Source organism: Nothoprocta perdicaria, unplaced genomic scaffold, assembly GCF_003342845.1.
Source record: "Nothoprocta perdicaria isolate Ctin4 unplaced genomic scaffold, notPer1 scaffold_141, whole genome shotgun sequence".
In the NCBI taxonomy this organism is placed as follows: domain Eukaryota; kingdom Metazoa; phylum Chordata; class Aves; order Tinamiformes; family Tinamidae; genus Nothoprocta; species Nothoprocta perdicaria.
In genome coordinates, this window is record NW_020454550.1 from 110,510 (window position 1) to 135,404 (window position 24,895).

General features: G+C 41.1%; 1 protein-coding gene across 1 annotated transcript; it reads left to right on the forward strand.

Moving 5' to 3' along the window:
* Window positions 1-539: 539 nt before the first annotated feature.
* On the forward strand, window positions 540-24,788 carry LOC112943147 (dystonin-like). Its single transcript, XM_026034274.1, has 24 exons — window positions 540-706; window positions 838-931; window positions 1,252-1,406; window positions 2,326-2,788; window positions 2,886-3,014; window positions 3,228-3,305; window positions 3,411-3,572; window positions 3,668-3,772; window positions 4,963-5,058; window positions 6,354-6,479; window positions 6,882-7,034; window positions 7,286-7,440; window positions 7,671-7,797; window positions 9,071-9,254; window positions 10,122-10,279; window positions 10,541-10,719; window positions 10,946-11,084; window positions 11,574-11,767; window positions 13,155-13,317; window positions 13,999-14,082; window positions 14,176-14,283; window positions 14,956-15,054; window positions 19,532-22,288; window positions 22,823-24,788. Exons 1-24 carry the CDS (start codon window positions 540-542, stop codon window positions 24,737-24,739), a joined length of 7,992 nt encoding a protein of 2,663 aa, XP_025890059.1. The 3' UTR covers window positions 24,740-24,788.
* The last annotated feature ends 107 nt before the right edge of the window (window positions 24,789-24,895 follow it).

Sequence of the window (24,895 nt, forward strand, 5' to 3'; positions counted from 1 at the left end):
GGTTATCCGTGATCTTGTCACGGTTTTTTATTCTCTAGTTCCATTTGAAAGAAGAGGAATCAACCCAACATAAAGTTTTTGTAGGAGTGGGGCACATGGTGTCTTKCTAACCTCTGTCATGTTTGAAGCTCTTTGTATAACAAGTCCAAGAAACATGAAATATTTCTTTAAATGAAGATTTTTCTTATTTGGCTTATAGACGTTTAGTGACACTTAAGTAAAGTATTTGGCAGGTCTGCTTGCTAGAGACGCCCAAGTGCTGCTGCCTAGTCTGGACTTGCAAAGCCTGAGCACAAGGCAGGGAAGCCAAGAGTAGGTTACGTCCCTCGCCCCAGGCCAGGCCCTTTGAAGAGCTGCCACGGGGTTAATTGCTGGGTTTGCATATGCATCCTGGAGCCTATTTAAAGAGGGTGTGTTACGCCTTCCAAAGCCAGTAGTGGAAATTCAGCCCCAGAAGCTCTGTATTTTGTAGGAGTTTTGTCTTTTCCGTTTCTCAGCACATGCAAAGAGGCCCCAAGACCGGTGCTCTGGATGTGAAAATGAACAGCAGTAGTTACAGCTATCACAGCAGTGATTCGCTGTTCAGCAGCAGCACTGGGGCTCGAACCAGCACCGACTCCAATGAGAATTTCCTTTCTGTGAATTGTGGCCCTACACTGGTTAAATCTTGTATAAGCTTTGGCAATGGCACCTTAAATGGAACTAGGTAAGGTGGCAGGCATGTCGCTTTCTGAAAGATGCTGCTTTTTCTTTCTTTTCCTCTTCTTTTCTTTCTTTTAAAGTCAAACATGAGTAGTAAGTGGCATTAATGCTCGTTTGTTTTTCCCAAATGCCCAGGTTGGAGATGCTGCAGCAGATCGCAAACCGAATTCAGCGGGACAGCCTGAGCTGTGAGGACAAGCTGATCCTTGCCCGGAACGCTCTGCAGTCTGTAAGTCCGTCAGGATACTTCACTGGGCTGTGCTTGTGCACTTATTGCTTCAAAAACACATTCTTTAAGGTCTTGTGTGCCTACTTGACAGCTGGTATTGGTCATTTTGTTGTGCTATTTCATTTAGCTTACTGTTTCCTTAAGAAAACGCCCCAAATTGCCAAGAACGATTTCCGATAGATTTTCTTTTTAGTTATTAGATAAAATGTTTTTCAATTTTTTTAAGATTATGAAAAAATATGGAAAAGTTAGTGTTTTATACGGTTCTTTTTCTCTTTGGTTTACCTGCAGGTTTTAATGACTCTCTTTTATTTCTTTAGGATGCCAAGCGTTTAGAATCAGGACTGCAGTTCCAAAATGAGGCAGAGATAGCTGGGTATCTTCTTGAATCTGAGAACCTGCTCCGGCAGCAAGTCATCGATGCCCAGATCCTTATCGATGGAAAATACTATCAAGCAGACCAGCTTGTGCAGAGGTATTTTAGAGCCTTCTCTTATATGAAAAAACTGTGGATATCCACTATGGGCAGCGTTTTTTAAATCTTTATGGCTAGGAACACATTTCTCAGTCTGGTCCTGAGCACCCAATTGGAGATTGCCAGGAATTCCAGTGGGCATTATTGCCACAAAATGTATTGAGAGCAAGAGGATCTGTTGTACTTATCTGTGGAAACAAAATAGTTCATCAGAATGTGATTTAAATGTATACTAGCATTCTAAGTGTAAAACAATGTAGCATGTGCTTTAGCTGAAATCATTTTAGGTGTGCTTTAGCTGAAATCACCAACTTTGATTTAAGAAATGCAGGTGAGATTTCTGTAGGTGGGCGAGACAGCTGTAGGAATCTTCCCAGGCAAACAGTTGGGTAACATTACTTCACTCACGAGAGCATGTACAGTCCTAGAAGAAAGATACAACTTTCTCAGCAGAAARATACCAGGATAATTTTATGAGAAAGTGGCACCAAAATCTGCCAGGATTCGTCTCGCACTGGGTGAGAGGGAGCGTGTGAGAGCTGCCACGGCAGTGGGCTGTGAGTGTCGGAGCTCCCGCAGCGTGCGGTGGCTTGCAAGATTTCTCCTTTGCTCATGCTTCTTTGAGCTCTCTAGGGTACATGCTAGGGGCCACTCTGTGCTCGTCACCTGGGTCTTTGCTCCATTTGTTCATCTGCTATTTGTGCATTTTTATTATTTTGTGTATAAGGTGATACAGCAAATACTTTCTGAGGGAAAAGCTTACATATAAATATGTAGGTGCGGCTTAAATATTAAGAGATTGTGTGCGTGGGTACTGCTGCTCTGTTGAGCATGAAAACACCATCATAAGCAGTTCACAAGCAGTAGTTGAAGGGATTTTCTGTTCAGTTTGGCTTTTTATTTATTTATTTTTTAATAGGGTTGCAAAACTTCGTGATGAACTGGTGGCTATAAGGGCTGAATGCTCTTCCGTGTACAACAAGGGGCACGCGCTGACAACAGAGCAGACAAAGCTGATGATATCGGGCATAACTGAGAGCTTAAACTCGGGATTTACCACAAGCCTAACGCCAGAATTAAGTGCTGCAATGAGCCAAGGCTTGACACCTTCTTTGACGTCCTCCAGCCTGACGTCTGGCCTTTCGTCGGGCCTGGCTTCCAGGCTGACGCCGGCCGTCACTCCGGCCTTTGCTCCGGGCCTCCCACCRCGGTTAGTTCCAAGTTACGTGACGGGAGTAGATGGAGGGACTCTGCAAACAGTCAAACTGACACAAATCAGAAAACCTCTGATGAAATCAGCTTTTGTGGATCAGAATTTAACAGAAGAAGAAGTCAACATGAAATTTGTCCAGGACCTCCTAAGCTGGGTGGAAGAAATGCAGGTAACAGTCTTTATGGGAATAGTCTGCTGCTAATTCTGATGTTCATTCCATGTAAATCATCACTGATTCTTTTTCCTTCCCCTTATTTTTTTGTAAGATGCAACTTGATCGAGCAGAGTGGGGTTCAGATTTGCCAAGTGTTGAAAGCCATTTAGAAAACCACAAAAACGTCCACAAAGCGATTGAGGAATTTGAATCTAGCCTTAAAGAAGCAAAAATCAGTGAGGTAAAGCACCATGTTCTTAATTTTTGCCTTTCTTCTTTAGCGAATGACCTATAAAGTAAGGATGAATAATAGAACAGTGCAGGTTTCCGAGACTACCTTTATTTTTACTTCTGATCTCCAAATGACAGCATAAAATCAGGAGAGCTAATGGTGAGAATAACTTACCATGTCTAATCTTTTTGTTGTCTTTTTCACCTCGTCTACCAAATACAGATCCAAATGACAGCCCCTCTTAAACTCAGTTATGCAGAAAAATTGCACAAACTGGAGAGTCAGTATGCAAAACTGCTGGTAAGTTTGTCCTATCTCTTCAGATGTTCAACTTCTCTGTGCACATTGTCTTTGATAAGGAGTGGTTTATAAATCTCCTTTGTGCATTTTTTTCCCCACATAAAGAACACTTCAAGAAATCAGGAGAGGCACCTGGATACTCTTCACAGCTTTGTGTCCCGTGCTACTAGGGAGCTGATCTGGCTCAATGAAAAAGAAGAGGAAGAGGTTGCGTACGACTGGAGCGACAGGAACACCAACATAGCAAGGAAAAAGGAATACCATGCAGTATGTATTGCTAGTATAAGCCAGAGGGATTAACCAAGTCACCTGTAATGTTTTAACCGATGTCTAAAATATTTCTATCTTCTTTGACAAAAAAGGAATTAATGAGAGAACTCGATCAAAAAGAAGAAGTCATTAAATCAGTTCAAGAAATCGCTGAACAATTGCTTCTGGAAAATCACCCAGCCAGGCTCACCATTGAGGTAAGTTATTAAACACAGGGCACAAACAAGAAAACAATGATTATTTAATAGGTCTCAGATGTAGAGGGAAAAGAAGGGAAGTGCTAACTCATAGGAAATTACTTGGCAGGGCTGGATAATGGAGCTTTTTTTTTTTACCCTACAGTGTCTCCTACGTTCCTCTGTCTTTCAATTACCAGAAACCATAAGCATTTCTGTACAATTATGGTTACATTTTGGAGTCTATATTGCTTAGACAAAAAGCCCACAGAAGTCTAAAATTAAGATGTAACGAGTTGGTCTGTACAGACATTTCTGCCCGTGGACTTGCATAAAGCTTCTGTAATTATTGATACAAATTGCACTGGCAGACTGAGGGCACAAAATAACCTTTATGTGATTTCCCTCCCATTGAACTGCAAGAAGTTTCAGGAGAGCATTTCCAGTCACTTAYTACTAGTCTTGCTTCCTGCTAAGTATTCAGACTGTTTTCCTAGATTTTTTTTTTTTTTTTGTCAACAAATTACAAAATTAGTTTGGATGTTAAAATGTCACTAGATGATGTGATTTATTTCAGGCTTGAATCAAGTTTTCTGTTCGCAAAAGAAATAATATAGGTACTGTAGATATTATAATGAGTTTCCAATGTCAGTTAACTTTCACTGTAGATTTTCAAGAAAAGGRTAAATATTGGCAGTGTGTGGTAAATAAGGGAACATCTTTATGGAATTCTTTAAAAAAATATTTAAAAAATTATTGTCTATGTGCAGAATAATCTGTGTGCGTTGATGGTTCAGTTTAAGGCTCATTAAAGTCGACAGAAAGATTCCTTTAGCTTGAGTTTGAGAGTTCAGAAAYGGAGATTTTTGCCTGCTTTGGTGCTGTCAAGAGTCCCCTCTGCTGGTGGTTATTGGTGCRGTGCATCCCTGGGGACTGGATTAGCAGGCAGTGTAGCAGACACCCTTCTCATAATGTTACAGTTTTACAAATGCTTACAAATATTKTACAAAAACATGTTCTTTGTGTGTSTGTATTCAGTGTCACTTTAATATACTTCCTCATGTCTAATGGGGATTTCTTTTTAGTAGCAACTCACTTTTCATGGGTAAGGATGTCAGGTCTAGATGCAATGTTATTTTGTCTCCTAAATCCTAACCATGTTAGTGCTTTTTTTTTTTCCTGTTTTAACACCTCTTTGTGCCTCCTAACAGGCCTATAGAGCTGCCATGCAGACACAGTGGAGCTGGATTCTGCAGCTCTGTCATTGTGTTGAACAACATTTGAGAGAAAATGCTGCGTATTTCGAGGTAAGGAAGTGAGTCAGTACAAATGGGAAATGTCTTACATTATAGTCAAAGTCCACAAATTTCACTGAAAATTCTAGATGTTCTCTCATCATGGTTATGAAATTGAAATTTGTCATATACAGTGGGTCGATGAGGCATACTCCCACAATAAGTTAGCACACCTACATTGGCTTTTCTACAGTTGCTTCAGTTTACAGCAGATGAAAATCTGATGAGGTCTTTTTCCCACTTGCTATAGTTGCAAGTGGAAATAGAATCAGAAATTGAAGCCAGGTTCTCTGTGTTTTACACAGAAGTGCAGTGGATAAAGCTGCTGTGATCGGGTGTGGAAAAGAGGCTGGTTATTGAAGGCCAAGGGATAACATCCAGATGGTGGTTCCTGGTCCTGCCAAGTGGAGTTGGAACATGCAGCATTAGTAGCAGGCAGAGCAGAGAATACCCCAACAAGGGATGTTTCCAAGAAATTGTTTTACTGATTTATACCCCTGTGTACTCAGCAAATGATGCGCTACTCAATAATATACATGAGGGTGGAAGAAGTATGGGATTTTTGGTTTAGAAAAACATTATCTATTTAAAAAAAAGTATTTAAATGTCGTCAGTGTCTTCTGGCATGGATGATTGAMGGTGCTGTCACCCATCAGTCTGGAAACGGGCAAACAAGAATACAAAATGGGGAGATTTTAGCATCTACTGGTAGGAGGAAGAAAGGAGAATTCTGGGTTTGAGCAGTGAGGTTTCAGGGACAGAGGGGGTGAGGGTTTTCACAGGAATCTCCCTCTCCAGTGGCCCCATCCAAGACCCCAGTTTGGGGACAGGGAAGGGCATACAGTGTTGTAGTGCCAAGAGTTGCAGCCCGTTTCCCTTTTCCTCCATGTGCACTCCAGCAGGCTTGCTCAGTTCTGTAGCTTGATTGCTACAGTTTAAACACTTTATATGTGCTTTGAATGTGAAAGTAATTATAATTCCAAGGRAAGTGAGAATCGCTTCAGCAAATCTTTCCCTGTAGGAGCAGTACTTACCTAATGCTCAGCAGCTGCTGAGTGAGTTGTGCATAAAGATGGCATGGCAAGTAAGTCRTGTTCCAAGAAGCAGCGAGGCTGAGCGCCTCCTTGGAGTGGACATTTGGACATGAGATCACAAATCCTGTCATGGGGTACACCACTTACTTCAAACTAGAGTCAAAAAAAATCAAATTTCAAAAGACAAAATTGAAAGAAGCCCACTTTTTAGTGTAGCTATTTGTATACCTTTCAGGTTGTTTGAGAATAATGAAAATATTTATCTCATCCTAGTTTTTCAATGATGCCAGAGAGGCCATGGACTATTTAAAGAACCTAAAGGATGCCATATACAGAAAATACAGTTGTGATAGATCCAGCAGCCTTCATAGACTGGAAGACCTTGTCCAGGAATCAATGGTAAGAATAAGAATGCCCAGATCTTATTAATATGAATTACAGTTAGCCAAGTGTTGTATGGGTTGTAGTTGGATTTTAAGTCTSTGCTTTGCAATTGCTCCCTTAAAGGGAAGGAATAAAGGAGAGACTGTTTTAGAACTTCTAATTAAATAGCCACAATTGTCCTTGTTTAGTGGCCGCTTTTCATGCCCTTTAAACATATATTTATTTAATTAATTTTACAATAGCGAATGTTGTGGGAAACCACTGACTTCAGAACAGTACTTCTGTTCTTGGAAAATGCATTACTTTTAAGAAACATAGAGGGGAAAAAAAAAACAGAAAAAAGCCTAATAGCATCAAAAAACCCACCCTGTGTTCTAGCCGCCTTTCATGATGTGTTCTTTTCTTGGCTGTTTTTAGGAAGAAAAAGAGCAGCTCTTACAGTATAAGAGCACAGTAGCCGGCCTTGTGGGAAGAGCAAAGGCAATAATTCAGCTGAAGCCAAGGAATCCRGACTGTCTACTCAAAACCTCCATCCCAATTAAAGCCATTTGTGACTATAGACAAATTGAGGTTAGACCTTTGAATATCCTAAGATCCATTACAGACGTGAGAATTCAGCTAAAGTTCAATTAATTACCACGTTCCTGGAAAACACCGGGCTCTAAATGTCTTCCACGTTAGTAACCAGGAGCAAATCCCTCTGTTGCACTGTTGGTTTTTGTTGTTCYGTTGCTTACTTGACACCACTGACAAAGATGCCTTGTAGAGGTGTTTTTGAATGCCTAGCTCATTGAATTATTCTGCTTTTYTGTTAATATCAGATAACTATTTACAAAGACGATGAATGTGTGTTAGCCAACAACTCCCATCGTGCTAAGTGGAAGGTCATTAGTCCGAGTGGCAACGAAGCCATGGTTCCATCTGTATGCTTCACAGTTCCTGCACCMAACAAAGAAGCAATAGATACAGCCAACAGGTAGGCACGGAACGAGAACTGCAGGGAGTATGTCAAGTATTTGTAGTACAAATGCTSTGGTTTGTTTGTGTAGAGAAACAGCAGTCCGTCTGTCCCAAGGAAACCATTGTCTTCTAAAATTCATTTATATGAAACCCAGGTTAAAACGGCTCATTTTTGCCTCATATTCYGAGCAGTCCCAGTGCCAAGCAGGTTTTCTCACCTAAACGGGGCGTGCTTGTGTGTTGCAGGATCGAGCAGCAGTTTCAGAACGTGCTGGCCCTTTGGCACGACTCGCACGTGGACATGAAGAGCGTGGTGGCGTGGCGCTACCTGACGAGCGCCATCGAGGCGGTGCGCGCGGGCAACGTGGCCTCGGTAGGTGCCCTGCCCGGCCCTGCCACCGGCCTCCCTGCCCTTTCCTGGGAGGCCACTGGCTGTGCTTCCCACAACTCGGGGTATAATCAGCAGTGTAGATCAACCCGCCTCTTTACCGTGGAAGTAGCTGCTCCTGACTGCACAGGTTCCCACCAGGATGTGAGCGCACTGGGATGCCTGTTAGGAGAGGTTAAACCATTAAAATTAAGTTTAGCCTTAGTGCTCATCTGCCCAGACTCGTCTTTTTGTCCCTTGAGGGACGGGATCTCTGGAAAGCAAAGATGTTAAAGATATCTGGGGAGGAGCATTAGATTCCCTAGGCTAAGGATACTCTTTGTGGAATCTCCCTCTACCCTTCCCACCTCTCCCTCCTTGCTTCTTCTTCTTACATCCATACTTACATCCATACTTACATCCATACTTACATCCATACTTACATCCTTACATACTTGCTTCTTCTTATCTAGGTTGCACCTATGAGGTTGAGGTGCAACCTCATAGAAGAAATGCAGCATTTACTCTTGAATGTTCATTATACCATAATGCATTTTTTTCACTCTCCTGCTTATCTATATTTTGAACAGATAAGTAGCTAATTAGTATCAATTGATTAGAAACAAAATACTGATACAGATAGAAGTATCATCATCTCTGGCTGAAAGAACCTTGTGAGATCCCTGAAGTTTACAATATTAGATGTATAGCATGACCCTATTTAATATTATACTTTGTGGCGAGCTTGGCATATATCTGTCTTCAAGCTCTTGCAATAGAATCTGCAATAGCCCAAATGCTGCATTCACTCCAAATTTCTCCCATTGCTGTTTGAGAGAGGCCATGTGAAATCATTCTGGAAATGGCCCTTCTTCTGGAACTGGTGCTGGCTGCCCCAATTTTGCCATATGGCAGAGGTAGAGAAAGGATCTCTTATGTCAAGTGCTTAATACAGAGTATTGCTGGCTTTAAAGATGGAGAAGAATTTTAAAGTAAACTTGTTTTTTAGCTCATGTTCTGATTTCCATCAAGTGAACTTTCACCTAAGAACAACCATCTGGGAAGCTTTCAGGGAAGTATTGACAATTTTCCGTGCCCACACAATGCCCGTATATTCCTGGGTTTATTGTGGAGGACGAGCAAAACTCACTTTTAATTTAGTAGATCGGAAAATACTGTTTTTTGATTTAAGAAATAAATAAAAAAGGTCTTGCAGGCAGCTGTCAGACATTTACATCTTTGCTGACTTTTCCTTGGGTTTGTAATCTGTGTGTTGCAGATAAAAACCATGTTGCCCGGTGAACACCAGCAGGTCTTGAGCAATCTGCAGTCCCGCTTTGATGACTTTGTGGAGGACAGCCGGGAGTCCAGGATCTTTACGAGCTCCGATACAGCCCAGCTGGAAAGGGAGGTGAATGTTTGCAAGCAGTACTATGAGGAGCTTCTGAAATCTGCAGAAAGAGGTAAAACACTTTGCTGAGAAAAGCAAAAGGTGACCACAGCAGAGAGGGTGCAGTTCCTCATAGAATTTCTGCTGCCTAAATGGGGGTGTAGGGGATACCCAGCTTTATCATATGGATCTTGTTAATGCAGTAGTTCTAGGTGGGTAAAGAGCCATCATTTTGACATTGGGCACAACTATATTGTACAGAAGGTGCAAGAATGTTTTGATTTGTACAGATCTATTAATCTATGTAAAAATGCTAGTGTTACTTAATACAAAGAGTCACAAAAAAGAAAACCTCCAAGAATTTAGGCTCCACAATAGCAGTTAACATTTAGATATGCTGTCCTGCTATTTCTGCCTGTTTGCAATGCAGCTTGATTAATTTTTTTGAACCCATGCCAGATTTACATTTTTGGGAGGGGATTGGGTGAGAGTGACAGTTATGCAGGAAAAGTGTCCTAGATATTTTCCTATTCCCACAAAATATTTTTAGCTACTGTCATCTTAACTCTGTTTCTTTTTAAAAAACAACAAGCACTTAAAGCTGAAAGTATCTATTGTGACTTACTGACAAGTGCTTAATGACTTAGAGGAACAAAGTAGTGTAAAGCTGATTACTCTTTATCAGCAGAGTTTGCTCTTCTCAGGTAAAATGTATTGTCCTGTGTGTCTGAAAGACAAGGTGGAAAAAAGGTCCCCAGAGGCTTGTTCCGCTCGTGTACCTGACACTACCCGACTGGAGAAATCGGCCTTTGAGTTCAGCAGTGTCCGAATAAGAGATGGGGCTTGTGCCCAGAATGAAAGATCATAGATAGAAGTGCAAGGCAGCAATCTAAATAACAGTTAAATGTGGCTTTTTTCCCTCCTTTAATACCTTCAACAGAGGAGCACGAGGAATCTATTTACAATCTTTACATCTCAGAAGTCAGAAATATCAGACTTCGCCTGGAGAGCTGTGAGGAGCGGCTGATCCGGCAGATCAGAACCCCTATGGAAAGGGATGATCTACACGAAAGTGTGTTTAGGATTTCGGAGCAAGAGGTGAGCATTTGTGGAAGAACTTCTTCTCAAAATGAGTTTCATTTTAAACCAGACATCTCCAGATCATGGGCTGTAGACGGAGAGGGGAGCAGTGCACCTTGAAAGGATGAGAGGCAAAAATTAACTTTGGATTTGTGGGGAAAAAGATGCCAATAAATAACAAGCTTCACTTTTACTATGCTTTTTTATCTATTCTGGGAATAATGTGTAGAGTACACATCAAGTTGATAAAAGCACTTTCAATTACCTTTGATTTCTCAGAAATTGAAGAAAGAGCTGGATCGACTCAAAGAGGACTTGGGAGTGATCACGGATAAATGCGAGGAGTTTTTCAGCCAAGCTGCAGGTTTACCTTCAGTCCCAACTCTGCGCTCCGAACTCAATGTGGTCATTCAGAATATGAACCAAGTTTATTCCATGTCTTCCATTTACATAGATAAGTATGTAATTAGTCATCTTCCCTCATATACGTTTTATCTTACAGTTTTAACTTCAAAATAAATTAAATAGAAAGATATGTGTGAATAAGGGATGAACAAAAAGGGAATTAACAATTCTAATGCTGTATAAAAGGGCTTGTAGTTACCCCCTGACATGAAAAGACTGAAAAACAGAGTGTTTTGATGTTATTGCATGTTTAGTTAAGAAGAGATTACTGTTTTTCAGATTAAAAACTGTAAATTTGGTACTTAAGAACACCCAAGGAGCGGAATCACTGGTAAAGCTTTATGAAACTAAGCTCTGCGAAGAAGAAGCAGTGACTGCTGACAAAAATAATATTGAGAATTTAATGGGCACATTGAAGGTAAGTTTGGGGTGATAACCTTTTTATGAGCAAATCAAAAAATAATGGCATTTTTCATATAGCAGCTGTTTTGGTTCTGGTACACCGTGTAGTTTTTAAAAAAGACTGCAGTTGATGAGTGATGCTTTTTTGTTGGAGTGCTTTTTTTTATTATGTTTTTTGAAAGCTGCAGTTGGTCAGATGAGCAGGCTAATTTTCTGTCTGTGATTTGGTGCAGGCGTTGTGGGGCATGGTGTTATCTAAAATTATTTTGCAGTTCATCACAGAATCACAGAATGGCTGAGGTTGGAAGTGACCTCTCAGAGAGCATCTAGTCCAACCCCCTGCTCAGGACACCTAGAATTTATGTCTAATTGGTTGCTACAAAACCATGCTGACGTCGTTCCAGTCAATGAACAGGCAGAAATAACTGCTCATGTGAGAAACTCATCTACAAAATAGTACCAACATTCAGGAATTACTTACTTTTTACCATTTTTCACATGCTAGCAATGGAGATCTGAAGTAGATGAGAAGAGAGAAGTATTCCATGCCTTAGAGGATGAGCTACAGAAGGCCAAGATGATCAGCGATCAGATGTTTAAAATGCACAAGGAACGTGATCTTGACTTTGACTGGCATAAAGAAAAAGTTGATCAGTTAGCTGAGAGGTGGCAAAATATTCATTCTCAAATTGAAAACAGGTTTGTATTTTTTTAATATATGTAATCATTTTGTGGTTTATGCTGCTCTTGTTTCTGAGGGAAAATAATCAGAAATTAATGCCAGAATGGATCAGAATATTTTTTTAAGTATTTGTTAAATGTCCTAAGGTCAGGGATTCTTCTTTCCTGTGCTCTTGAATTGTTACAATTAACTCATCTGGTTGTCTCTACTTAACATTGCCAGAAGTTAAAAGTTAAAAGTTAAAAGAGAGATGGTGAAAGTGAAGGATGGTTGAAGGGTAGTTTTGTGAGACACCAGAGTGTCCTTATTTCTTCACTGGGCCCACATGAATGAAATACTCTTCTCCTTGGAGTTTATTTGGTAATGAGTATGCTGAAAAATTACTGTTTGAGCAGTACTTCTAGCATAAAACTGCCAGATTGTGGGGGTTGCAGGATGTAGCAGTAAACAAACTGCCTTCTGCAAACGTTCCCTCTGCTGCTTCCTAACAGCTTGACACTGATTATCATTAAATCAAAGCTTGTACAAATATTGGCTTCAGCTCTGATGATCCTTCCTTCCTCTCGTGGTTATTAGCTTAGAAATATGCTCAAGAATTGCCCCAGCAATATTGTTCCATTTGCTTGCTCTTTTTCATTCTTTTTGTGACATCTTGAGAACAATGGCAGCTTGATCTAAAGTATATGTTCAAAATCAGCATATAAAAATATAAAAAAAAGTTCATATCTATGCAGTCTTTTGGATTCAGTGTATTTAAGTGATTTTTAAAGTAACCGTACGCAGAACACACAGTAACACTCATCAGTGGAATTTCTCACTGAAAGCACTTTCAGGAAATACACAGCACTGTCTTTTTCAGGTCAGAAACATGGTTTAGGAAGGAGCTTAGCTAAGCAGGGTAATTGCTTTAGCACGTTAGAATACGCAAAGGCTTCAGCACAGCTACAGTTGTGCTGTGAGGGGCAGAGAGACTGTGGTGAGCTGCTACTTGGCTCCAGCACAGCTTTATTTTTGCCTGCTTAAGTCACCTAGACCACATTTTCCACTTAAAATGCTTTTAATTGCTGTTGCAGAGATCTCCTCTACAACATGCTTAGAGGTTACTGTGTTCATGGGGTTTTCAAGCTGATGCTTAGCTCTTTAATGGAGAACATAGGCAGGGTTTCCTCTGTGAAATGTTTTTTTCCTGGGCTTCATTTATGATAAATTAAAAAGATCATCAAGCTGGGGATTGTGGTGGTTGACAAGTTAATTTACTATTTACTTACTGTTATTTTAGTAGGTTTGGTGTACTAGGTAAATTAGGACACCTGAAGCCTTCAAGGTAATATTTAGTTTGATATTCTACTCTTATCTTTTATGTTTATCTTCTCTCCTTTTGTGTATCTTTTAAAATTAAACCAGGCTGCGTGACTTAGAAGGTATTAATAAATCTCTAAAATACTACAAAGATACCTACAATTCATTGGATACTTGGATTCAGCAAGTGGAAGATACTCAGAGAAAGATTCAAGAAATCCATCCAGAAAATAGCAAAGCGCTGGCTAAGCAACTCAACCAGCATAAGGTAGGAAAGACTCCTTGTAGTAGGAAAGCACTGATGTGATGAAGGACTGAAACAGAATTAAAACATCAGTAGAAGCCACTGATGTTAAACTTACTTTTTAGAAATTGAGCAGTTATATCCCTCAACACTTACTCTAAAATCTGAGATCCCTGCCATTTTTCTTGTATCGATTTTTACAACACTGCTAACAGTTAACATATGATTTACTGCTCATTGACAATTGACAGACCATGTCCTTTTGGTCCTAAAGTCTGCAAAAGGGCAAAGCCCTACAGAGTGCATAGAGATCTGGAGCATCCTTAATGCCTCATTTTATTCAGTGCTGCTCTTGCTGACTATGGCCACGTAGATATTTTCATGGAATAGGGGCTAAACTCAACAACTCCACCTTGCAGGAAGGAAATGCATCTTAAATAACAAACAGAATAACAAATTATTGTATTCCTGAAATGAAATAACCCCTTTTAAGTTCATACAGCAGGTATTAAACTTGACAGGGTTTGGGGGCTCTTTCTATGCTGTAAACCTAACAAGCCCAGGCCATAGACCTGAACACATAATTGCCTATGCGACCACATGGAAATAAACATAGTATGTAAATTCCATAATTATAATGGCCATATATACAGCCAGAAAAATATTTTTTTTCCTACTGAAGATTTATATGTGCATATTTCGCAGATGTTGGTTTCTGAGATTGAAATGAAGCAAAGCAAGATAGATGAATGCCAGAAATACTCTGAGCAGTACTCGGCTGCTGTGAAGGTAACAAAAAAAAATACATGTTCTTAGAATCCTTTCCTTAGGGCCTGTATCACGTAGAACACCGATCATTTTGTGTATTTTATCTTTTTACAGGACTATGAGTTGCAGACTATGACCTACAGAGCTATGGTCGACTCGCAGCAGAAGTCTCCAGTGAAGCGCCGAAGAATGCAAAGCTCCTCAGACTTCATTATTCAAGAGGTAAAAAGCTTCTTGGGAGGGAAAGCATTTTTCTGAGTCAGTGTGAAAAATGGAGGAAACACTCATGGGATGTAGAATTCGTTATTTAAAAAGAAAAAAAAAAAAAGCTTGAGAAATGAACATCAGTAAAACTGTTTAGAATTACTCTTGGATTGTGTCTGGGTCTCAGCAAAGTGTGGGAGCGCTCATTTTTGCTGGACCTTGCTACATGTGGACACTGTGACAGATTCAGAGGCATCATTTATGTGGTAAATCTGGCTCCCTGGTGACTGTCAGAGGGAGGAAGGGTTGTCAGTACTGCCTGTCCCTGCAATAACATGTTCCTAAAGGGAGCAAGAATCAAGTAACTGTGAAATCAAAACGTTTTCTTTCTGTCTCATTTCTTCTACTTGTGGTCTGTAGTTTTAGTCTCATTCCCTTATGCTAGACCAGAGCTGAGTTTAAGCCTGGATTTTCCAGAAAGCTCTGCCTGGTTCAGGAGCATCAATCCGGCTGATGTCACCTGGTCACCGATACGGTGACCCAGCCCTGTACCCTGCAGGAAGGGCCCTGCCTTGTGGAAGGTCTTGTAGAATCAAAACCAGGATGGGCTCTCAGATCCCATGTGTTACCCTCTTGAAGAATAAGCCAGTAAGTGTTTCCTCTCTGTTTCCTCCTTTTTTTTCCCTGCAGTTCATGGACCTACGGACTCGCTATACTGCCCTAGTGACCCTCATGACCCAGTACATTAAGTTTGCAGGCGACTCTCTGAAAAGACTGGAAGAAGAGGAGGTAGGTGACCCCCTTAAAGGCAATCAACCAAACAGGCAGGAAGAACTGAATTCTGGACAAACCCAGAGTTATCTGCCTTTTGGTCCTGGTCACAAAGTTAGCATATATAAAAGTCTAAAATTCCTGATACACTGAATTTTATTGGGGAAGGTAGGAGTATTAGATTATACCATTATCATTCCTATAAGCACAACCATGCCATCCTGACATTTTACCAGTCCTTCCAAATGAAAGGATTGTATGACTCAGTAAATTCTGCTGGAGATGCAGCTACATACAGTACATTTTAATGTTATAATATCATGGGGCTTGATCTCTAAGGCCTATGCAAGCAATAAGCTGAGGGCAAACTCAGGGTGCATATTCCTCTTAAACCTTAATGTTCCATAATATGCATCCTGGGTCACCTACAGCATACAAGGAAATTTTGGGGTTAAGGAGATGCAGCATCCTCTCTTTTTTCTTCTCTTTTTATTAACTCTGAGGTCAGATAACACTTTATTTATACTTAATGTTGAATCTTCTAAATGAGAGTAACTTACTAAGATTGAGCAGACAAAAGTTACCCAGAACAAATACTTGCTGCAGAATCCCTGTTCCAAATAATCAAAAAAAACCCTCATACATTTAATCTCTGCATTCTTTGCAAGTATATTTCTTCCTGAAAGTGATTATATGAGCATTCTTTAAGGCTTATCATGTTTTAGTATAATCTATACACCGTGAATATATATATACATATTTATTCATTTATTTATGTTAATTACATATATAATTATATTAATTACCCAAATTTGGTGAATAAAAGGGTATATATTTTAACATTCTCAATTCTTGAAGGAATGTTATGCAATTCTGGTGCTGTCTTTGTCTTTATTCCATTTTCTTGCTGGTAAATACCTCAGAACAAACTAATGACAGAAATAACATGACAGAAGTGATGATTTTAACATATCATAAGGTGGTATAGCATACACATGGAAATATAGAAACCTTTTCAATAAGCAGCCTTGTAAGTGAGGATTTAATATCACTAATAATACTAATGCTGCCATAGACTAAAAACTGAAACAAGGCATTGAGGGAGCCAGTGTCCTTTGAGGGCTGACAGGCTGGCTTCATGTTGCAGAGGAGCAAGTGGAATCTTTTAAACTCTCAAGTTTGGGTCTCTTCTCAATACCCAGGACTGCTTTTATTTTTTTGGAAAGAAAAAAGAGGCAATGAGACCAAAACACCCCAAAGCTCTGAGTGTTTGATAGCTTCTTTGGAGATAACCTCAGCATGTTCCCAGTCTCAAGGTGTTTTGATGAGCTCTTCACCTGTAATCAGGGTAGCAAATCAGAAAACGAACAATCCTTTTCGAAGGGGGAATAATATTTTATTTTTCCTGGGATCAGAACTCTGAAATCTCCTGTGATCATTCAGGATTTTCTCCTGTCAGTCTTTTTCCTAACTCTCAGTAACAGCCTTTAGAATAGACACGAAATAACATCCTTTCCCTGAAATCTCAGTCTAATCCGTGTGCTGTCGTGCTCAGAGTTTACCAGATGAGAGGGAACCCCAGCAGCCTGTGCAGCCAACTGAAGTCCTTGCACATTTGGGATGCAATGAAGGGAGTGAACTGAGAGGGAAAAGCGCAGCTAATGAGAGCTTGATGGATGTGGAATATTTGCAAAAAGACAACTTTTCCAGCAAATTGACATGTACCGAAGATGAACTAAACATGCAGGTAGACACATATGATAAAATCCAAATGGACAGAGCCTTAAAACAATTTTTAAATTTCAGTAGTCAAGAGAGTGGCATTAGTGATGACGCAGAAAATAAGCTGCAGACAGTGCATGGCAATAGTTTAGGCAGCCAAAGTAAGGAACAAGAAAAGGGCACGGAAGATGGTTTTGTTGCAGTTGCAAGCTGTCTTAGCATTGATCCTGTTGAAAGGTTAAATCAGCAAATTGTTAATGGAGTCGGCCAGAAAACAGAGGGAATATCAAAGAAAGTATCCCAACTGGAAACAGTGGGGAAAAGCAATGAAAACTATTTTTCACAAAAGGTGAGGAGCGATGCTCCAGCAAAGGAAGAATCTGGAATGCAATCAGAGATGAATTTTGAGCTAACCACACAGGAAGATGAAGTTATTCCGGAAGCTGGGAAGCGTGCCCTGGCTGTCAGCCTTCATGTGCAGCAGTGTTTGGCAGCAAGAAGGCGCTCTGAAAGTCAGCAGGAGGGACGTTGCCTTTCAGCAAGCAGTAACCACGACACCTTCAGCTCTGAAAAGGATGAGGTTCAAGTGGGTGATGGAAAAGCTGGCTCCTCATCAGCTGTGAGGTGTGCAGTTCCTTCAGAAAAAGTTGCATCCTCTTCCAGAGAACTGGCAGCCCACAGTGGAAATGCAAGTGCAAATCCAGGGGGATCAGGCTTACAACCAGTGAGCAAGGCAGGAGTTTCTGGGAGGGAAGAGAAGGATGCTGACGAGGTGCACGGAGCGTTTCTGCAGGAAAGCTGCTTCTCAGAAGAAAATAAGATCCTAGGAATATCAGCTCTGAATCCAAATAAAGGCAAGAGTAAAATTCAAGGGACTTCTGATACATCTTCAGGGAACATTGCAGAAAATCATCGTGTGGCAAAAACCTCTCCGTCACATACATTGAATTCAGAAATGTCTCCAATGCAGAGTGATGCCAGTTTAAGTGTAGGATTGTTGGGAAATGCAGGTGGCCTAAGTGGTAAAATAGCCCCCTCCAAATTCATTTCTGGAGGAGTAAATTATTTGGGATTTTCAGAACAAGGGTTAGGAAAAAGGCTTTTGAGTCACGATGAGAAATTAAGCAACAAAAAAATCCTGCGCGGTGAAATTTATTGTTTGGACAACATAAATATAAGCGTGAGCAAGTCGAGTGGAGAAAACAAATTAGAAGAAGGTCAGAAAGGCCAAGATTTATGGCTAGATGGAAAAATGGAGAGTGAAGATAAAGGTCATAGCACAAATGTGCTTAGAAAAACCAGCCAACTCCAGAAATTAGCCTGTGAAAGTACAGGAGATAAATACTCACTTGAAAAAGAAGAAAGGCCCAAAAAGATTGCCAGTGATAATGAAGAGAAAAGGAGCACAGATATTACTGAGGTACCAGCATTTTTATATAATACAACTAAATCAATTAACACAAAAATAATTTTAATCAATATAAATCAACATTCGAATCTCCAATTATGCCAAGGTCAAGCTGATTTAAATCTGATTGAACATAATTTAAATAATACACTCATGATATAATTACTATACATTTTGAGATGCTATAAATGATTTTAAGTTCTTAAATATTTTCATTGTGTTCATTTTTTATTGCTATTTACTTGCCATCCTTTTCCCCATCCAGCTGATGCTCAGCCATACTGATTAGAAATAGTGGAAACTAAAAAGAAATATACAATTTGGGTCTGTGTCGGTATCTTCAAATGTCTTTTTTCAAGTATAATGTGTAATTTTCATGTGCATGAGAGCTTAAACTCTGTTAAGAAATGAGTCTGAATGTTTCGTATCTTTTGGGATCTGCTCAAAATTGTCCACATGGAGGTACAAAGAGAAATACGGAGGAAGTGATAAAAGCTGCCTTTGCATTAGCCTTTTAGGAATTAAGTTTTACATGCCATCTGAAAAATCAAGTAAATTTGTTAAATTTGTTAAGCTTGTTAAGGCAAGGTTTGTTTGTGGAAAAAAAAAAAAACCAAAAAAAGCAAAGAGAAGCTGGAATTTCCCCTCGTGCCGTATTGTTAGGGCCACAGGAACGGGGTCTGGCCACACTTGGTGTCGAAGGCGGTAGCAGCGCTGCTGAAGGTGACCTGTGCCTGGAGTCAGGGGCTGTGGCTGCTGCCAGGCCTCGTGTTCGCAGCGTGTTCCTCGGCTTGCTGCCACCCGCAGAGGTGGCAGCCCGTGGAACAGGGCCTGCCCTGTGGAGGGCTGTGGAGCGCGCTGAGGAGCCCGTGTGCGCTGGGGCTTGGATGCTCCCCGATCACATCTCAGAGAGATGCGTCTAGACTCTAGCTCTTGATGCCGTCCCTTTCCTTGGAGGTGATTTGCGAACTGCTCTGTGTGATTTTGGCTTGCAAGCATTAAATACTTCCAACTCCTCCTAAACTAATCCCGAACCGGCCAGCCACCTTCTCCTTGCCTGTGCTTGCACGTTTGGTTTGGCTCACTGTGTGCAGCAAAAGCTGCTCTGCTAAGTGCTAGGAGGCCGCTGGCTGAAGCGAGGGTCTGCAGGACTTCTCTCAGTGGATGCTGTCGTGAAGGGTCTCCTCTTTGGCTAATGGTTGCTGTGTGAAGAGAAGGTGATGGTGGTGGGAACTGCTCGTCCTCCTCTGTGGACATACGTATGTGTATGAGTAAGTATTTTCCACTCTGCTTTTCTAAGAGCCTAACGTTTTTCATGTGCTGCATTGTGCAAAGCTGATTCTGACTTCTTTTATTCCGTTACAGATTTTAAAGGATAAGGAAGCCTCAGTGCGGGAAGCATATTCAGATCTAATGGCACAGCAGAAGAGCACCACTGATGAGAACAGGAAACTCGTAGGAAAGATAAAAGCACTTGAGGAGACGTTGGAGGATGTGAAGAAACAAAAATTCCAGACGGAACAGGAACTCCCTAAGCTGAGGGAAGCTGCTGAAAGGGAGCAGCAGAAGCTGCGAAGGGAGATGCAGGAGCTCTGCCTGCAGAAGAACAAAGCAGAGCAAGAGGCACAACAGTGTCGTACGGACCGAGAGGGCCTCGAGAAAGAGAGAGCAGAGGCAAAGCAGGAGTTGGAGCGTGTGAAGCAGCTCATTTTCCAGGCAGACACCCAGAGGAGTGTGTTGGAAGAAAACCTCCGGGCTTTCCGAAATCAGCTAGAGGAAAGCACCTTTACTAGAAGAAACCTTGAGGAGCATCTGAGAAGAAAAGACACAAATCTTCATGATTTAGAGCACCAAAAAAAGTGCTTAATGCAGGAGCTGAAGAAAAAAAACGAAGGAGAAGAGAAGCTCATGAAAATAATAAAGCAAATGGAACAAGATCTTGAATTTAAAGGATATTTGTCGGAAATAAGGTTGAAAGAAAAGGAGAAGACTGAAGCTAGAAGAAAGGTTGTTGAAGGCAGGTATTCTGTAACTAGAGAAACTGTCCTGCCTACTTACAGCCAGTGTAGGACTGACTCTGAAATTGCAGGTTTCCAGAATAAACAAGAAGCAAAGAAAGTAGAAGAGCTGAAACAGAAGATAGACGAGCTAAGTCTTGCCAACAGAAAAGCTGATAAAACCATTAAAGACCTGAAATATGAACTGAATGCAATTGAGCTTCAGAAATCATCAGCAGAAGAAAAGTCTAACTTATTAAAAGAAAAATTAGATGAAGCCAACAGTGCACTTAAGTGCCTAAAAATTAAGTTGGAGGACAGAGACCAAGTAGAGCAGGGATATTTGCAACAGCTGAGAGAGCTGGAGAAGCAGCTGCACAGAACAACAGATAGAGCTGATGAGGTGATGCAAGAAGCTACAGATCTTAAGAAAATTAAGATGAACTATCAGGAGGAGCTGAAATCTGCCCAGCAGGAAAAGACGCAACTGAAAAGAGAAATAGAGGAATTAAATAGATTGCAGGCCAAAAGTGAAATCACGATAAGGCAGCTAAATTCACAAATCAGTTCACTTCAGAAAGAGAAGGTGGCAGCTGAATACAGAACACAGTCGTGCAAAGGAGAAGCGAGCAATCTTCAAGAGCAATATAAGAACCTTCAGGAGCAACTGCTTCAAAAAACAAAAGCAGAGAAGGAAAACCAGCAGGAAATTCTGATGCTGAAAGATAAGTTAGTCAAAAGCACCCAGGCATCCGAAACATCGAAGCAAAAGATAGAGGAGCTTAATAAATGGAATACTGACACCAAACTACTCATGAAACAAATTCAGATGGAGTCAGAGAAGATCAATCTGGAAAAGCAAAGTATTCAGAGGAAAAACGATGCATTGAAAACACTAGCAGATGGTTTCAAAGAGCAACTGCGCACGACGAACGAACAGTTGCACAAGCAAACAATAATCGAGCAAGAGTTCATATGTAAGGTCAAAAGCCTGGAGGATGAGCTAGCAAAAACGAAAGCCTTGGTCAGCGAATACAAACAAAATTATGATAAGCAAAATGCTTCCACCCTAACCATTAGCCTGGAGGTTAAAAATCTAAATGCACAAGTGAATGCTCTAACTATGGAAAAGACAGTGAACGAGCAGAAAATACAACTGCAGCAAGCTCACGTTCAAGAGCTAACCAGTAAACTTAGAAAATTACAGGATGAACTCCACCAGAAGACCCTGGATGAACAAACGGCACGTAAAAAGATGGTTCTGTTTCAGGAAGAATCCATTAAGTTTAAACACTCTGCAGAGGAATTTAGGAAAAAAGTTGAAAAATTACTCGAATCCCATAGTATCACAGAGAAAGACATTTCTGGCATAAAGCTGGAATGTGTCGCTCTTCAGCAGGAAAAGAACATGGCTGAGGAAAACATCATGTTGTACAAGATGCAAATTGAAGAGCTGCAAGAAAGGCTCAAGAGCTGCCGTGAGCAGCTGCAGCAGGGCAAGCAGGCCGAAATGGACTGGCTCCAGAAGCGCAGGAAGCTCGAGGAGGAGCTGGAGCTGCAGAAGCGCGTGGTTGAGAACCTGAAACAGAAGATGGACCTGCAGCCCCGGGAGGGCGAGCAAAGGTTTCTTTCGTTTCAGAATGAAATCCAGCAAAAGCACGATACCAAAGATTCCGGGTTTAAATTGAGCTGTGAGAGGAAAGGAAATGATTTTAGTTACCTGAATGAGCCCTCGGCCAGGGATTTTGAGCAGCTCCATGTGCACGCAAAGCCTGGGTCACCCCTGTTAAGGCAGAAACAAGAGAGAGCAGGTTTTAAATCTGGTCAAACAGAGGAAAACACAGTGTACGTGAGCACTGATGATGCGGTACCGAGAGAGGTGCAGTTCCAGATGTCAAGAATCAACCAAACCCTGGAAGAGGATGCGAGTCCCCAGTCCTTCACGGAGTTTGTGTCTCAGACAAGCACGCAGTTCCAGATCACTTTTGACAAGGCCAGCCAAATTACTGGCATCTCAGAAATAGACAAGCGGAGAGACATAAACCTCCACAGCTCCAGGCAAACTGTTAGATGTGGAGAAGACATGAAGCATGAATTAGGATTAGTAAAACTGCATCCCTTGGAGGTACACACTACATTTTGTGAGCGTTTGCCTCCCTAGTGCTGTCTCTACGGGGTTTTTTAGGTATTCCTTTTACCTATTCTGTGTTCTTTCTTATGTTCTTGCCTTGGTGAAGGGCGCCACTTCACTCCTACACAACACCAAGATTTTTATTAAACCTTTACAGCAGCTTGTTTACATATCAAGCACATTATTTATTTTTAAATGCTTGCGTTCAAAATAGGATTTGATACTGATAATGGTCAAAATAAACTTTGATTAATAGCACTAAGTTTATATTGTAACAAACCCAGAAGAGTTATTGTTGCTTTGTCTTGCCACATTCCTCATATTGAATAAATATTTGAAAAGGCAAATACATTTCACAACTCCAGCTAACTGTATGTCTGTGCTTTCCATCGCTAATAACGTTTCTCATTTCTGACTCCTGCTCACACTCTTCATGCAGTTTCTCTGGTGGTGGATTTGGGATTGAATTATGTGCAATATAGTTCTCCAGAGGTTTTTCTCACTGTGTCAAAAAATTCCTGTTTACAGAGAGTGAAGAACAAGCAGTATGACATGCATGTTGAAGTTACAACATTAAAACAAGAAAATGACAAGACTTTTGGTAACGAAGAGAGAATGTTTGAGGGATGCAAAACATCTGAAGGGTTTAGGAGAGAAGACTTTGCAAACATGAGTTCTTTCGTAGGGGAAGAGATTCTGAAAGCTGTCCATGATGCTACTCAGCTGGAATATTTTATGGGGGAGGGTGCTGATATTAAGTTTCAGGGTCTCAGGCATGATGTAACAGCCAGACAGTTAGCTGAAGTTAAACTTCTGGACAGGCTCACTGTTGAGCAGCTCTCTTCAGGGCAGAAGACTATCGATGAGGTTCAGAAAAGTCTGGAAAACTTTCTAACCAAGCCTACAGCGATAGCTGGACTGTACCTTGAATCCAGCAAAGAAATTCTCTCTTTTGCTGTAGCTGCAAAGAGGAAAATCATAGGAAAAGCATTAGCATTAGCGTTTTTGGAAGCCCAGGCAGCTACTGGTTTCATCATTGACCCCACCACAGGTCAGAAATTCTCTGTCGATGAGTCACTTGCTAGAGGGCTTGCAGATACCGAATTCCGGAGTAGATTGCTCGAGGCAGAAAAGGCTGTTTTGGGATATTATTGTTCTGGTAAATTAATATCTGTGTATCAGGCTATGGAAGCTAGACTTCTAGAAAGGCAAAAAGGCAAAAATATCCTTGAGGCCCAAATTGCAAGTGGAGGAGTCATTGATCCCGTAAGAAGTGTCCGTGTCCCTCCAGAAATCGCCGTGCAGCTTGGCTTGATTAGTAACACAGTTTTAAAATTCTTGTACGAACCTTCTAGCAATGCAAAATGCTTCCACAATCCCAATGACAGGAAAGCTATGTACTACTGTGATCTGCTGAAAATGTGCGTGTTCAGTGTGAACAGTAAATGCTTTCTCCTTCCAGTGGGGGAAAGGAAAATAAGCAGCCCATCAGCAGATAAAAGTCATAAAATTTCTGTCGTAGACATCAAAAAAGGGGCTGAAATGACCTCGTATGAGGCTTACCAAAAAAACTGTGTTGATAAAGCCACGTATCTTGAACTTTCAAAGCAGGAATTTGATTGGAAAGAGTCTACATGTTTTGATTCCGAAGGGAATTCTTTTCTTTTACTTACTGATCTTAAAACTGGCGTACAGTTTAATATTGAGGAGGCCTTAAAACAGGGTAGAATTGAGCAAGCATTAGTTGATCGATACAAGGAAGGTCTCATCACAGCCATTGAGTTTGGTGACATTTTAGCTAGCAGCTCTCAAACAAATAAAGACCTAAGCAGTCCCATCGCAGGGTTTTGGCTTTCTGAAACCAATGAAAGAATTCCAGTTTTAAAGGCCTCACGCAAAAACCTGGTAGACAGAATTACTGCCCTCCGGTGTCTCGAGGCTCAGATCAGTACAGGGGGCATAATCGATCCGTTTACTGGGAAGAGGTACAGCATTTCAGAAGCTTTGCAGCGGGAATTAATAGATGATGGTTGTGCCAAGCAAATTCAGCAGTGTGAGCTGGTCTTTACTGGGATCATTCACCCTGTGAGGAAGACGGCTATGTCAGCTATCGAAGCGATGAATGTCAATGTCCTGGACAAGGAAACGGGTGGCCGCTGCCTCCAGTACCAGTACTTGACTGGCGGCCTGATAGATCCAAAATCTCATTCCAGGTTATCCATGGAAGAGGCCATTAAGAATGGTGTTATTGATTCTATCACGGCTACAAAACTGAAAGATGAAAAATTATATGCTAAATTTATAACATGCCCCAAAACGAAGAAGAAGTTGACCTACAAGGAGGCTTTGGAGAGAGCCGTTTTTGACTGTCACACTGGGCTGCGCCTCTTGGAAGCTGCTCAGCCCTTGAAGGCAGGAATTTCCAGTCTTTACTATGCCTCATAGTGGAGCAAAGACAGTGAGACTCATGCCAGGGCCCCGTCTGAAATCTGTTGTCCCCTGGGCCAGGGGAGTGATCTCTTTGGCCTCTGTGGAAAATTAGAATTGAGGCTTCAGATTCTAGTAGGGAATTCAGTTACATGCCCAGTTTAAAAATATTCC